Below are 17,659 nucleotides of genomic sequence, written 5' to 3' on the forward strand. Positions count from 1 at the left end.
TTATGTTAGCGTGACAAAAATTGAGACACTCGGGCAATCAAAATAAGACTAAATTCATCATCAAACTCAGAAACAACGCAGAACAAATCGCCAGAAATAGCACAAATAAAGTGGCACACTTCCACCAATGCAAAAAACATCCACAATGCTAAATTATACTGCTCACAACACGCACACACACACACACACTCACTCACACACACACACACACACTTGTGAGGTTATAAAACAACTGCTCTCTTATAATTATTAAGAAAAAAATCATTCAAAATGCAGAACCACCAAAGAGGGAGTGAGAGAGAGATGACAGGATGAGACAAAACAATTTAGCATGCACACACACACACACAAACCTGCTCCAACCCCATCTACAGAAGTCATGCGGTTTACCATGCTTACTGCCTGCAATGCATTGTAATGTAACATTATTGAAAAACAGGAAAAAAAAATGCTAAACTTTGACAAATAATATTTTATTTTTGTTATAATTGTGATTTTATAATATTTAGATATGAATCCAACTGAATCCAACTTGTGAAAAGATATATTTCAGGTAGTCAAATAGCAAATAGCATATAGTGGAGCTCTATAGCCATCTAGTGGTGAAAGTGATTTTTTTTATTTTAAAACGGCATTTTCCAAAAAATTGGTATAAATGTTACATTAAATCATTTAAAATGTTCCATGTTATCCCCATGAATGAAAGTTAGGAATCTGGGTCTTTTATAAAGTGAATTTTACATAAAATGCTGTTTTTTTGTAAAAAGCCTTTTTAAATAAATATTTATTTATAGAAATTTAAAAGATATCATAAACCCTCCAAAAACTGCACAAATGTTGAGTAAAAACATTAACAAACAGAGTACAATTACATTTGTAAAAAAAAAACTATTATCTTGTTACAAAATGAAATGTTATTGTCTGGGGTCTCTGGAGACCCCACAAAACACGAGTGTATACAGGAAACGAAGACCATCAGAGGGTTAATGTTATATTAGTACATATTTTTTTATAATCCTACTGCTCAAAATACCTGTTTTTTTTTTCCCAAAATAACCACTATATGGAGTCAAGATATATTTTTGTTGTTGATATGGACTACGTTGATGAGAGTAATGTTCACTGTGAAGCTTACACTGTGATGTACCTGAGAGAAAACAGAGATGACCATCTGATCTTCACCAGTAAGAACAAAGGAATTTAAAGTTTGTTGTTTTACAGAACATCACAGTTACAGTACAGACCAAAAGTTTGGACACTCCTTCTCATTCAAAGAGTTTTCTTTATTTTCATGACTATGAAAATTGTAGAGTCACACTGAAGGCATCAAGGGCTATTTGACCAAGAAGGAGAGTGATGGGGTGCTGCGCCAGATGACCTGGCCTCCACAGTCACCGGACCTGAACCCAATCGAGATGGTTTAGGGGTGAGCTGGACCGCAGACAGAAGGCAAAAGGGCCAACAAGTGCTAAGCATCTCTCGGGGAACTCCTTCAAGACTGTTGGAAGACCATTTCAGGTGACTACCTCTTGAAGCTCATCAAGAGAATGACAAGAGTGTGCAAAGCAGTAATCAAAGCAAAAGGTGGCTACTTTGAAGAACCTACAATATGACATATTCAGTTGTTTCACACTTTTTTGTTATGTAATTCCATATATAATTCCACATGTTAATTCATAGTTTTGATGCCTTCAGTGTATATACAATTTTCTTAGTCATAAAAATAAAGAAAACTCTTTGAATGAGAAGGTGTGTCCAAACTTTTGGTCTGTACTGTAACTTTATATATGACATGATAATAAGGCCTGAAGTTAGGAAGAACATTAAGGAAAATATAATTATATTTTCATAATGATTTTTTCCTTCTCAAACCTTGTCTATGGTTTAAAAACTACCCTGGCCAAACGGGGTGCATCTCTTCCCACTTTAATAATTGCTCTAGTTACCATGTTCTGAACATCACATCCTTTCTTTTCTACCCAACTTAGCACCAACAAGCTTGTTAGCTAGACAGTTAGCATCAGCTAACAATATTTACTTATTTTCAGTACGGTTATGAATAAACATTCATGTCTGTCTACTCGTCTTTAATGAAAACAATATACATATGTATAACGTTACTGTTGATAAAAAATATAAAAACAGACGTCACATAGGACATTTTAATAAAACTGTTAACATTATGGCATCGGGGAATTTGAACGTGCATGAGTTATTGTATTTAATCTGTGTTATTTAAAGTTTTTTTTTTTTTTACCTAAAATTGATGTGTCTGCACTCGAGCATTTCAGTGGGCTTAAATATATCACTCTTTACAACGTATTTAGTTCCCAAACAACTGAAAATTTTGACCTAAATATGATTTTCAGTTACAATAATTAATCCAATATTTCGACATTAATAACTTACTTTTAGCAACATCAGACGCACGCGCGCTCACAAGATCTCCCGGTTCTTACTTCTGTAGACTCGCACTAAACGGTTCATTTGAATCAGTGAGTGGTCGACACCAGAACAGCTGCAATCGGATCATTCTAATTCGTAAACGAATCGTTTGGTGTGATTCGCGATCCGATTTAAAAGTTTATTTTGAAAAGATTCAGTTCGTTCATGATGAATCAGACACCGCTTCTGCGTCTCGGAGCACGTGATATTATAGGGAGTAACGATATGTTTTATGAAATGTAGTGAAGTAAAAAGTACGATTTTATGCTTTGGAATGTAGTGAAGTAAAAGTAAAAGTTACTCAAAATAAAATTACTCAAGTAAAGTACAGATACTTGAAAAATGTACTTAAGTACAGTAACGAAGTAAAGCTACTCCGTTACTGTCCACCACTGCCAAACAACAGCGCACAAGTCATCAGATTCTTAAATGTAGGCCATAATCCCCAGAGAGCTTGAGATTTCAAACCTACATGCATCTAATAATCTAATATCAGACAGAATAACCTTAGTTTGTGCACACACATTTATAAATGAATGTCAAAACAGCTCTCATAGGCACAGCTCTTGCTCAGTTTCCCAGTTTCCCATTTGTATTGTATATTTTCAAAAGGTTTAGCTGCCCAGATACAAAAATCCTCTGGGGTTTTATGTTATGATTCATCTCAAATCTGTGTGCTGTTGGAGGACAGGGACACCATGTCCTCCACTAAGACATATCCTGTCCCTATGGAATGAAACTGCGGGATAAACTGTTCTTGGCATCCCCCCCTGGGCTATCTGAACGTGCTAAAGGTTGTACATCATCTCAGAGTTTGTATCATGTACAGGTAAACGTCTTCTGCACAGCAGTGGGCGAAGTTCAACAATTAAATCAGTCGAAAAACAAATATTGTCCTCGTGGGATGGTATCTATGGATGGGGTGAAGAGGTGAAGGGTATTAAGCGAGGTGATATTCAGGTCACTGTGATTGGTGTGTCCAGACCGGGTTATTGTAGCTCTGTACTGAGTCAGTGCCCATCTGTGCTCCTGTCAGCACGAATGCGAGCAGGTGCATATGGGACTTATGGTGAGACCGGGGATATGTTTGTGTTAAAGTCCACATAATAGTGGGAGTGTGAATAATGTACAAATGCATCTCTAGAGTGCACGTGTGAGTTGAATGGAGAGCCGGGTCCTGTTCTCCTTCTATCTTTAAGACGGGCCAGGTGTCACTCAGCACGGCCATTCATTATGGTGGTAACCTGGTCTGATTCTGGCAGCCAAACACTTCCTGTCACTGATACTTCCCCTGACCTTCAGTCCGTGCCAGTATTATACCCCTCCAAACACACACACATGCAACATGCACAAACACACACAAACACATACACAGACTGAGAGGCTCTAAAATAAACACTCTTATCACATAGATAAGGTTGAAAGATTGGATAAATCAAACAGATGTTTGTTTAGCTACCTAGTGACCCGGCATGAGCACAGCCATATTACAATATGACAGAATAGAACTCTTTCACATTTCTGAAACTCTCAGAAGCAGTAGTTTGACAACATTTATACAGTTTTCACACCAAAAATCTATTAAGTGAGTTTTTGCAACACAATGGCTAAGTAAGTGATAGCACTTTTAACTTTTCTGACCAACTGGGGCAATTTGTTGTATTTATCGTTCCACACTATAGAAGTTTACCTAACTAAACATCTTTAGTGGTGAAACAAAATATAACTATAACTTATATACTTTTCTTTTTTGTGCACCCATTTGCCCCAACAGCGCAAGGAAAAATCCAAAATAGCATTAAGCATTTCTAAAAAGAAATTATGTTGGTCAGAAGAGAGAGTTATGTCAAATTGGCTGTCACTCCCTCTGTGGGTGTATTACTAGATTTTAAAGTGTTAATAATTGTGGAAATGAATCATTAAGGACTGTGAAAGGGTCCATTGAAACACAAAGGAAATATTCTCAAACGAGAGACTGTTTAAAAATGAGTGGGACAGTGTGTCTTCAATACGAAGCATAATAACTCATACTGCTGTCCCAAAGCAGAACTGAATGTGTCACTGGAGATGAAGGTGTGCGTGATACCGAACCAGTGAGAACATGATGGCTGCAGGGCAGTTCTCCAAACACCATCACCACAGGGAGGGTGAGAGGCGCACACAGATAAGTTGTTGATGTCAAGAGAGGTGGTTTGATTTCAACTCCCAGGCCTAGAGATGTACATGGAAGGACGTCTTAAATGGTTGCTGACGGGGTGAGTTTGCTGTCCTTAATTCCTCCTGAGGATTCTTTCCAGGGTGAACTGGATCACATAGCAAGATTGGGATGCCATGCAAATGTCTCAGAATTCAGATTCAGAATCAGATTATCATGGATGTAAAGCACTGTCCTCCACTATCAACTAGTACTGTTTGGGGTGAAGGTATATATAAAGTCTTTGAAAACTCTGGAGAATGTGTTTTCATTCATATCAATGATGGCTGCCCAACTACTGCACATTTTCCTAAAACATTTGTATGTTTGCGTTCAGATTTGAGCTCTTCTGTGATTAGATTTGATAAGACATCAAACAGCAGCACTGCAATGAATGATGTAATTATTTGGTAGATCATTTTGATTTATTTAATTTGTTCCCCAGGAACCAAACCCCAAGACCCTGAATTTGATAGCATCAAGCTCAACTAGGTGAGCTACAGAATGGGAGGTCTGTGTGGGATGAATTTTTCAGTCACACTTTTGCCAGATTCATCTCTCCTGCACGCAGCAGAAAGCAAGTGGTCTACGCAGATTTTTAGTTCCAGTCCGCTTTGGATCTCAATTACCTTCTATTAAATCTTTTAGATATTTACATAAAAGATAATTATGTCTTAACCTGTGATTTTTTTCCACCTCCTGCATCCACACTCAGAAATTCAGTTTAGTGCATGGATATATCTCTCAAAGCTGATGCTTCAAAAACTACACTAAGCTAACGTAACATAATCCATAAAAGCCAAGCTGATGAATCAATTCTGAAGCAAAACTGTAAGTATGTGTTAGAAAAATACTAATATTTAAAAAAATTTAACTATGAACAATTGCTTCCAGGTAACTGTCAAACGCAGGTTCAAGAGTTCACATTTTAGATAAACGGCAACACAATGTAGTGTCGTCACATTACAAAATATCTCGATACTTCTCCTGAACTGATACTATAACAAAAACAATAGGAAAAGTTATTAAATTATAGATGACCCTCATGGAATTTTTAAAAATTATTTTAGCAGCAGCCAGATTATTAGCCTGCTGTAACTTGAACAGCTGGACAGATCCAGTGTATTGACACATGCATTTTTTTTTCAACTGTTTACATTCAGTTCACTCATAAGACATTCATATTTTTTTCTATACTCGTCCGTTAAAGTGCAATAAGTAATGAAAGAGATCTGAATTTGCGATCACTTATGCTGTCTGAGAGAGGCGGCTTTCAGTGCATGAGCATTGGGTGTATGATAGCGCACGAGTACCATTTTTAAATACTTTTTTAGTACTGGTATATCATACAACATTACTGTGAAGCATGACATAATATCACTTATAGTGATGCGTAAGCACAGAGGATTGTCACTTCTCACAAAAGTTTCACAATGTGCTTAAATCTTGTCACATTAAGTCTGATTTTTGAAACGTCAACTTTGAGGGTTCCTTTGTAAACATTACATGGACTCAAAGAGACAGCTGATGTTTCCAAAAATCTGTTTGTGTCCCACAGAAAAAGAAAGTCACATAGATCTGGAACAGCATCAGCATGGGTTAATGCTTTATTTTTGGGTGGACTATCCTTATAATATTTCTCTCCACATTGATATTAGATAGCTAAAGAGAAAATGAGTGCTCTGAATGTCACAAATGATGAACTACATAACCCTGGTGATAGTGGCCTGAAAACCACAAACGCCATGGCAACCTCTATGGATAGTGACTGGAAAATGTTGAAGGCTGAAACAGCATTACTAATGATTACATCAGTGCATGAGTCATGGCACTGCTTTACTCAGGTGTCAGTGGCGTCCAATGCGGAGCCATCTGCCCTGTCCTCCTGGACTCGCAGCACCATGTCCCTGTGCTCCGGTGCCATGCCACACTGCACCATACACCACAGCATCATGACTTCAGACATCAAATATTGCCTGCATCCTCAGAACAATCCATCATACTGAAATCCAATCAACTGCAACCATCAAAGCATGCATTATTAGGTACTGTACTGCTATAATTAATTCATGAATATGACATAGTTTCATATCTAAAATAGTTTAAAGCAGAAGCCACTAGCACCACCAAATGTCTAGATCTTTACACTTTTTAGGGATATTAAACAAACAGTTTACTCACCTTCATGTTTCAAACCTGTATCATTTTTTTCATATGCAGAACAGAAAATGTATGGGCACATTTCTCAAAATATAAAAAAAAAATACAAAGTCATACATGTTTGGAACAGCATGAGAGTGAATAAATGATGAAAGAATGTTTATGTTTTGAGGGAATTCATCCTTTAACCTAGCTCTCTTTTTCAGTTTTCTTGGTATTGTTAAAATCCAAAAAAGAGATACTACAGCTTAAAAGAAAATATCCAACTCACCAGACAGTTTTTAATATATGTCTTGTGAGAAGTAGCATTAGTGCCAAGCCACGCAAAGACCCACATGGCACAGTCAGTCCACCCCCATCACAAGACTCAGGGTTCACAGTAAAGGCCATTGTCCATTCACAGTCAGCACTCCTTCACGTTACCCAGCCTCTTCAAACACCTCACTGTCTGATCAGATGGGCTGACACAAACCTGACCAGAACAAACAACTGCGTCTTCGCAGTGTTTCTGTATTTGAATTGACACATATTGGTAACTTTTTAGTATGGGGACCAAGTTTTAATTATAAACCAGTTGCTTATTGCAATGCCTATTATTAACATATTGGCTGTTCATTGGTACTTATAAAGCTCATATTTGTTCATGACTATATTCTACATCCTAATCCAACCTAATACCTAAAATTTAACTAGTCCCTTATGAACTATTAATAATCAGCATATTAGGAATTTATTGAGGCAAAATCGGTAGCTAATGGTTTGTTAATAGCAAGAAAGAATTGGACCTTAAAATAAAGTGTGATCACACAAACCTTGCACCGGCATGCATTCATTATTTTAGAGCATATTATTTATCATAAATAGGTAAATAAGTCACAGGAATAAATTAAATGTTAAAATATATCAAATTAGAAAACAGTTCTTTTAAAGTCTAACAATATTTTATAATACTACAGGCACTGATCAAATAAAAAGTGAGCATAAGAGACTTCTTTCTTTCAAAAAACATTCAGGTACATAAGGTCCTGAGGTCTGTTAATCACTACATATGCATTATATATCCTATAGAGCTAGAATGCTAGATTTATTATTTGCACAATCCAACGACAATTTCTCAAGGCTTCTACAACAATAACTCTTATGTGGTCCGTGTCATTGGCTGATGAAGACAGACAGCGGGACACTAAGCCGAGTTACATAACAGCCCTGAAGTGGCGCATTCCTCCATGCCACCTTGCGTAAAGCTTGTATGTGCCTCCTGCCACTCTTCACACCCATTTCAACCAGGTCAGGTGGCCCGTTTCAGGTCGCATCACTATTTCTGGCTATTCTAAATGCGGCCTGACTACTTGGCACGTTTCAGCGAGATAAAACAGCAGTTGTCCAACACACCTGGGATTTGGCTGATTATAATAGAACACTGGACATTTTTCACAAATGAAAGCAGACTTACTATTTATAGTGACGGGTTCTAAAAACAGGACAGAAATTAATCATTAGCTAAACAAGGGGAGGACGACAGGCTCACGGAGACTCACCTGGCCCCTGCGAGCCCAGACTGGGCCAGTGGAAGAACAGAAATTCAGCCAGATCGGCATACACTCCTGCATCTTTGAATTTTGTTTTCCTCTCATTTTATTTGGGATCTTTTCTGCAACTTCTTCTTCAACTTCTTACAGTAATAGAAAGTGAAAAACCATGAAAAAAAAAACCTTATTTATTTATTATATAATCTGCCCCACAAGTTAGTGTATAAAAAGAAGTAGATACGATTATGTAACTGTCAAAAAAAAATACATATTGATTCGACATTTAACTGCTCTGATAATAAGTGCTTGATTATAGCAACAACACGGGATATAACATTTGAACAGAGGAGGGTTGGTAAGCAACTGTGTGTGAGAAAGAGAATTGTGTGCAATAATACACCGAGTCACAGGCATGAAACTGTTTCAGACGCAGTACATCACATTTAAAACACAAGTTTGAACATGCTGTTGTTCCCCTGCCAATTATAATTACTTCTAATGCTACATGAGTAAACAACATCTGATTAATCACAAATTATTTTAAAGAGCAGTTTAGCCTCAAGCTTTGGTAAAAGTACAGTCTCACAATGAGAGTAAGAGATTTCGTCTGATGAATTAGTGTGGATAGGAGGAGGAGGAGTTTAATATAACGGCTCTTTCAGGAGTTCTGGTGTTGAGTCTAACTGAGCTTAAGCAGTTGTGTAAAAGTGTAGCTTGTTCTCACCACTCCAATGGAGAAGTAGTTGTTCACTATGCTGTAGGGCACAGGGTCGCCCTTCTCCTCCTTATCATCAGGGACAATGTCGATGTTCCAGCGGTCAAGCAGCACTTCGGTGCTGTGCTCGATATCCCTGAGGAACTTGACCAGATTGCCTCCTTCATAGCCTGCCAATCACAACACAGACACTGCATGAAGCTACGTAACATATAAAGACGTGAACTGATGTGTGGATGTTGTTACTGTTGCAGCCTCACACATGAAGAAAAGCACAAAAGCCTCTTTTTATCTACAGTATAAACAAGAGTGTGCAAGAGTCCACACATAGAAAAGAAGAATAAAACCTTTGTTCTACTTGTGACAATGAAACACTCGCATTATCTCAAATCCAAGGTTAACATGGCTTAATTAAAACTCCAGCACAGCAAGATCAAATGATTAAACTTTTCTAAGTAACACAATGCTGTGACAGTATAATGCAGCCTTTTCTTTGACAAACGACAAGTTTATTCATTTCCAATGGTACTACAGAACCAAATTTGTTGAAAATTGAGCTTCAGATGTGCTGAAACAAGACTGTATGCAACCGCCAAACTGGATATGATGTATTCTAATCAAAACTATAAGACTGAGATGAGAATGACCAATGTTTTTCATAAAATATTATTCTTTAAATACTGTTTCTGTTAAATGGGCAGAAAATGTATGAAAATAATTGTATAATTATTACATAATTATTTAGCACTAGAAATCCTTCTATGTTTTTTTTTAAAGCATACTGATCATTTGTTAAGTATAGATTTGTAACTTCATTATTTATTCATTTTACAGTATACTGCTGATTCGAGGAGGGTAATGGCTGATTGAGGACAACAACATTCAAATTTTGTTATGTTTACACCAATGTTCAAAAGTTTGGGATCAGTACGATTTTTTTTTTCTTTTTAAAGAAGATTCTTATAATCATCAAGGCTATATCTATTTGATCAAAAATAAAGAAAATTTTACTGTAATTTTGTGAAATATTACTGGAATTTAAAACAACTATTTTCTATTTTAATATACTTAAAAATACACTTTACTCCAGTCTTTAGTGTCACACGATCATTCTAATATGCTGATTTATAATCAGTGTTGGAAACAGTTGTGATGCTTAATATATTTTTGGGGACCTGTGATACTTTTTTTCAGGATTCCTTGATGTATAATTTTTTTTAAAGAACTGTGTTTATTCAAAATAGAAATTATGTGTTACAATATACACTACTATTCAAAAGACCGGGGTCAGTAAAGGTAAAATTTCTTTTTTTTAAATCAATACTTTTATTCAGCATTGATAGGTTAAATAATGTATAAAAAATTATAGTAAAGACTTATATTGTTAGAAAAGATTTATATTATGAATAAACACTGTTCTTTTTTTATTTTATTTTTTTTATTATCAAAGAATCAGAGAAAAAAGTATCACAGGTTCAAAAAAATATTAAGCCGCAAATCGTTTCAACACTGATAATAACTCAGCATATTGGAATGATTTCTGAAGGATCATGGGACACTGAAAACTGGATAACAGAAATTAATTCTATTTTAAAGTACATTAAAATAGGAAACCAATATTAGAAATAGCAATAATATTTCACAATTTTACTTCTCTTTTTTTGATCAAATAAATATAGCCTTGATGAGCACAAGAGACTCCATTAAAAAATGTAAAAAATCCCAAACTTTTGAACGGCAGTGTACATTTAAAAAAGACTAATTCAATTTGTCTACTGCATTACATCAAGGGGACGGACACCGCAACCTGAGAGGATTTTGTAAATGCCTGGCAATCCTTCCAAATGACATGAAGTGATCCTTAGAAAGGTTCCCTGAGGTGATCGAACTGCAATTACTTCCTAATTGTAATGGGAAGGATACAGAGTCTACTTGTTATGCTGCCATCTTTTAACGATGGTCATCACGCTGTGAGTCAGTGGGGTACTGGCTCCCGCCTGGCAACCCAAGGAGCAAAATATATCACATGTGTGATGACACCCAGGTGCCTGGCTGAACCAGACATGCAGACGCTTCCAGGCGAACGTTATATTAACGGACGCTCACATGGCACCTCTGCACTGACTCCAGGTGCTACACGTGTTTCAAAGTCAATCAACTCGCATGAAGAAAAAAAACAAAAACAAAAAACAGCCTACCATTCAAATTAAGAATACATTTATGCCAAACCTTACCCTTTTGCACAAACCACACACATGCTCACACAGGAAACACTAATACGAGGCCAATTAATTCAGCAGCCTGTACAAGGCCATCCACACCTGTCTTCAAAGCAGATGCAGGCTCACTGATGCATATCATTCCACCATAACTACTGAATAAACCCACATATCTAATCAAGAACAAGCATATGTAATCACACAGGAATGAAACAGTGCAGGTCTCTTGTTGGCAAGTGATTGGCAAGTCTATATATACTCGAAGAATAGTTTATTAATCTCTTGTTAAATATGACTCTAACTGAATTCATTTTTAAATCACCTCTTAAAGGGATAGTTCACCCAAAAATGAAAATTCTGGGTGGGTAAATGATGAGATAATTTTTCTCTTTTTGGGTGAACTTTCCCTTTAGGTTTTCACTGAAATTGGTTTAGCAGGGCAAGTGCATGTCCCGGTCATCTGTTTAATGAAGATTACAGTATCAAAGTCTTCAATTCAAGTGTGGTCTCAACAAATCCTGCTCTTTCATTCATGTGACTGGAGCATTCAGCTAACTACAATCAAGTTTGATTATTTCAGTCTGACCTTCTTTTGGGGGGTGTTTAAAAGAAAGGAGTCTCAAAAAATCCTTTTGAAGGGTTTATATGGGATTGTGTTCAGATTCAAAGAATTCAAAGCCTAATCTCAACTCGAGTGGTTCCGTGAAGGAAAGCTTTTTAAGTTTCATTTCAAAGGCCTTTATATTCCCTCCAACTGATGTTGGACAGTCTCTTATTTACTCCTCACCTCCACCCCAGCGCAGGCAGCGAGCGAGGTCATTCCCGGTACCCAGCGGCAGGATCGCAACAGGTGGATGCCGAGCAAAATTGGACTTATCTGTTGAGAAACAAAGAGCTATTAATGTTAAATGTTAAAATACTCTCTATTATTCCAGTTTAATGTGCAGAGTTCCTTGAAAAGTGTAAACAATGGGGCTCTGTGGTGCTCAAAATACAGCGGCCTGCAACACTGGCTCTGGGACTGTTTGTTTGGCTTAATAATGGAACATAAGGGAATGTTTGAAAACAAACTTTTTTTTTTTAAGCATTTAATTTTTTTTGTAAAAAAAAAAAAAAATGCATTATACCTTTATGTCTCAAATGGGAAATCTGGTTCAAAATATTTTCAACAAACATTAAAATATATTACTGAAAGTAAAAATTAATTTAAAGCACATATTTAACTTGGACATAAATTGTGATTATATTTAATGGATTTGCATGCATGTACAATAATCCTTAAAAGTTGGAGGATGAGAATTATTGAATGTTTTTGAAAGAAATATCTTATGCTCATCAAAGCTGCTTTTATTTAATTAAAAAATACAGTACAATTGTGAAATATTACAATTTAATATATTATAAAACGTTCATTTATTCCTGTGATGGCAAGGCTAAATTTTCAACAGCCATTACTCCATTCTTCAAGTGTCACACAATCATATCAAAATGCTGATTTGGTTCCATCAATGTTGAATACTGTACTGCTTTCAGGATTCTTTGATGAATAGACAATTCAAAAGAACAGCATTTATTGGATACAAAATTACTTTTGATCAATTTAATGCATCCTTGCTGATTATAAATAGTAATTTCTTTTTTTTTTTTTAAACTGTAAAATAAATGCACTAATATGAAATATATATTACACTCTCGGCACTGAAGTTACAGTTACATTAATGCTTCATGCATCAATGTGTATCATTCCTCACAATAATTCACAATAAATTTGGTTTGTTTCTCTTGTTCTGAGACACACAGCAGTGTGTGCTAGCTGCCGAAGAGAGGCAACATGATGAACTCTATCTTTCTGTCCTCACACTGATGGTCCCTGTGTGGCTCATTGCTATGTGTGGACATTGTTTTCGGTGCTGGTCCGTATGGCGTGATGTACTGTCTAACCGCAGGGGATCTCTGAGTAATCGTCAGCAGCAGACATTTTCTAATACAAACTCGTGTGGGTGAACAACAAGCAAGGACTGATCGCAGAGCGGCTTTCATTCAAAATCATCACTTTAGGGCTGTTAGGAGGACAAACTCCCACATGCGTCTCTGTCCTCCTCAATTTGCCAGGCTAAAGAGTCTCTAAAGGGATAAAGAGCACATCGCTTCTGATCTAAGTTCAGGTTTCAGTATTGTCAGCCAATTGCAATTTCAAGCCAAAGGTTTGGAAACCAAGTTGGTTCTAAATCAGCACTTAGCTGCAATATTTACCACCGCCCACACAAGGTCATCTCCAGCGCTCGTCCACTAACATCAATAAGACTGTCAGGAGGGGGAAAGGCAGGCCTTTATAACTCCACTGTTATCATGCATTCACTTATATGAAAGAGGTCACTCACAGATGAGTCAATGCGCTTCCTACAAACAATGATCTTTCTGACATCTTGGTTATATGTGCCTTAAATAAGAGCCAGTCTCGAGTCAAGTACCACATGGAAGGATGTCCTAATGTTCGAATCTTTGTTGATGAATTGGTTGACATGCTTTATTAATCTCCTAGGGAAATGCAGATGCAAAATAGAAGGAAATATAAAGTGCAATCAAACTAGACGGTCAGTATAATATCCGTCTCTCAAATAAAGTTGTTTTCATTGGTCATATCATTAAAAGCTAATCTTGAAAGATGAAAGTGATATTTAGCAAACTAGAAATTGTTTTATTTTCCATACAGAGCAGCTGTATGCTGTCGAGAGAGAAATCTCAATGCGAGAATACGAGTTTATGATACTTCTGCATGTACCATATAAACTTTTACATTAGGCTGATGGTCTATAAGTCCATGTAACAATGTTAATTATTATAGCTATGGAATACACCGATTGCTGATCTGTACTCACCAATATAATCCAAAATCCACCCCACTGATCCATCACCTCCACAGGCCAGCACGCGGAAATTGGGCACGTCTCGAAAAAAGTTGAGCCTGGGGGACATAAAAACATTGAGATGGTGCCTTTCATGTATTTGCATGTAAGCTCTCCTTGGTCCTATGATTAAAGTGATACTGTGAAGTGACAACACTGAGGCTAAGCAAAGCTACCCAAAAATCTACAGCATTCACACTATTCCCCAGTGCCAATGTACACTACAGTTTACTATTCAGTGCTTTAGGTTTGATCCGAAGGATGTTACAGAAGATTTGTGTTGTTTTTATTTAGTATCATGGGAAAAAAACTCTGTCAAACCCATTGAGCTGCCAAAACATCTTAACTGAAGGCTTTTTGGCACATTGTTTCTACACTTTTGAATGTTCAAGTTTGAGTCCTAAAACTTTGTTCACTTTTTATTTGTTTGTGAATCAGCCTAGAGCTATGAGACATACACTCAATGAATACAATTTGTTGTCTCGGCCATGAAAAAATAAATTAGACATGTATTGTATATATTTGCACTTGAGCATTTGCAGAGTGAAGCAGGACAGAGGCTGAAGAAGCTATCACCCTCTGCTGGTTAGGAGCATGTACTGCAGCATAATGGTGAATGGGGAACATATCCTCCATATAGACACATGTGGGATCTACTCTAGCACTGAGCGTCACAAAAAAGCAAAACAGTCACACAAGTGTGTGAAAAATTTATACTGTGTAACCTCTTTTGATAGGCTCTGACACTGCAGCATGTTTTATGTATGCAAGAGCAAAAGAGGAGAGTAAATGTGCAAATCCTTTTACCATGAAAACAGTCAATCAAGCAGTTCTGAGTTTTTCATACCTTCTCAGGTTTATTGCTGTGGTGCTATGAAAATGCTCAAACTATGTCGACAACCACTACATCCTTGACATGGATGCCCACTGAAGTTCAATAGCTGAGTAACACAAGTGGAACATGGCTGTGTGGTTCTGGACAGGCTTGACCTGGAATCGTGTTTCAGTCTGACTAAATGAGCTCTGTTCCAGATAAATTTGTAATGTACCAGTGCCAGTCTGTTTGAAATGACAACGTCGGCTGCTGTTGTAGAGATACGGTTTGCATAAACAATTCCTTCTCCAATGACACAGCCAACAGAGCACAGATACTTTAGTAATGTATGTGTTTTTCCATATAAAGCTGTAAGAGTGGCCTCTTATGCGCAGACACTTAGCAAAAGAGCACACTTGTCTATTTTCATCTCTCCATCTTTTGATCTCCACTTAGACCCCTGAGTGTCATTCATCAGTTCAAAACCTACGAGTTTCTTCTGTGGAACACGATCCATACAATCAAAGTCAATAATCACCAAAACTTTTTGGTGACCAAGATTCTTCAAAATATCTTCCTGTTTTCAACAATATAATTATTCACAATATATTCAACAGAATAAAGTCTGAGAGGTTTAGAATGACATGAAAGTGAGAAAATGCTTATGTCTCTTGTGCTTACCAATGATGCATTTGTTTGATCACAAAACATAGCAAAACTGTAATATTGGGATTATTACAATTTATAACAACTTCTTTTTATATTATTTTGAAAAAGCAAAACTGAATTTGGAGACTTCCCGGATTCTTTTACAAATTATTTTACAAATTGAATGTTCAAAATAATTGCATTTACTTAAAAACATACATTTTTTGTAACATTATAAATGTTATAAATGTTATTATGTATTATTTAGTTGCTTTTCCCCCCTAATATAAATGTATAATTTTGACCAAATTTTGGTTGCTTTTTCTCTTAAAGTAAACCAAAAGCAATTGCACAGTCATTAGCAGGATATATTCAAATCTTCACATCAAAAAAGGCTGCCCCTTGATCTCCATGCTTATACGTTTATGCATTTAGCAGACACTTTTATCCAAAGCAACTAACAGTGCAATCAGGCTATCAATTTTTACCTATCATGTGTTCCCGGGGAATCGAACCCCCAAGCTTGCGCATGATAGCGCAATGCTCTACCAATTGAGCTACAGGAACACTATATAAATCATCTAAGTGCTTAAGGAAGAACAGTACATGTCCAAATTGTTCTACATGAGTGAAATCAGCAAAGTCACACAATATCTCTCTCTCTCTCTCTCTCTCTCTCTCTCTCTCTCTCTCTCAGTGGTCTCTTCAGGATGAGCAACACTCCAGTCGTGACTACAGATCACTGTGTGGTGGGAGGGGGATTTGGGACGGAAGGTTAGCCTCCTTTCCCGCGAAACGACCATTGCTTAGCTTTTGTTCTGTACTTCTCTCTCTCTCTCTCTTTCTCTCTCCTTTTTCATGAATGAGAATCACTGTTGCACAACCGCAGGATGCTGAACAGAATGTACTCATGCGTTTTGAGTGGGTTTGTAGAATGTGTAACTGCATAAAATTGGTACACTAAAGTGAAAGTGAGAGCTCATAGCAAATAAAAAACACAAATGAAAACTCTCTAACATCTAAATAGTAAGATAAATGGGAAACAATTTTAGTCTTCTGCTTCTCAGATGTTTCTGATGAGAAAAAAGGCAAGAAAGGATCTTAATGTCTCAAACTGTGCTCAGATTTACCAGCTTGAATATGAATGTACAATTCCTGATGGAAAAGCAGCTAACAGACCAATCTGACCATGCTGGGAGAACAATTTAGGCCAGCAAACCAACTAAGACTGGTTTAAGATGTTAAGATGATTTATTCTGAGGTCAAATGATCTCATCTGTGCCATCCTAAATATATTTATCAATATCAATCTTGTTATTATTAACTCAAACTATTTCTGTGCCACTCATCCACTGTATGGACAAACTACTGCAAAAAATGTTTTGTTAATCAAAATAAAATCAAATATAAAAATGTAATGTAAAACACATGAAAAATAGGAATATAGCCTTGACAACTGAAAATGAGTTTTAGTTCAAGAGCACTAAAATTAATAAAAAGGAAAATAAAGAGATTAAATATAAATAATAATAATAATAATAATAATAATAATGCAATTATAAAAAGTTATAAAAGTTATGAAAAGTATAAATAGTGCACTAGTATAAACTAATACTAAAATTGTTCTTTTTAACATATTGCCTACAATGGTCTCAATTGCATTTATTCCTATTAAATTTTTTAAAAATCAAACCTATGCCAATTTGGCACTCATAAAATAATATGTAAATATGAACCTCTTACAGTGACATTGTCAGATTTCACTGCTATGCTACCGCTGGAACTGATTTGGATGACCTTAAGTTGGTCTATTGTTAAAGACAGGTGGGGTGCATGGGTGAAGAGGCTTTAGTAAAATGTAGTCGCTTATAGAGGAAGCCTCGTCGTGACTGACAGGCTCAGAAGAACATTCAGCGCTTGAATGAATACATTTACTCTGCAGGGGGCTGCTTGAGTCATAGTAAATGTCTTGTAGGTCTCTCAAAGTCAGCTCCACTTGGCAAGTGGTTCCACTCTCAGAATAGTTGAT

General features: G+C 36.6%; 1 protein-coding gene across 2 annotated transcripts in view; it reads right to left on the reverse strand.

Annotated features, from left to right (window-relative positions):
• Positions 1 to 17,659, reverse strand: part of LOC113108584 (diacylglycerol kinase beta-like) — a 77,371-nt gene that overhangs the window by 33,650 nt on the left and 26,062 nt on the right. For both annotated transcript variants that reach the window (XM_026271784.1, XM_026271785.1), the window contains 3 exons: positions 14,142 to 14,227; positions 12,050 to 12,139; positions 9,053 to 9,213 (listed from right to left, as the gene is read on the reverse strand). In XM_026271784.1, the coding sequence (XP_026127569.1) occupies positions 9,053 to 9,213; positions 12,050 to 12,139; positions 14,142 to 14,227 (337 nt within the window). The remainder of the gene's footprint in view (positions 1 to 9,052; positions 9,214 to 12,049; positions 12,140 to 14,141; positions 14,228 to 17,659) is intronic.

Source organism: Carassius auratus, chromosome 9 (assembly GCF_003368295.1).
Source record: "Carassius auratus strain Wakin chromosome 9, ASM336829v1, whole genome shotgun sequence".
Classification (NCBI taxonomy): Eukaryota; Metazoa; Chordata; class Actinopteri; order Cypriniformes; family Cyprinidae; genus Carassius; species Carassius auratus.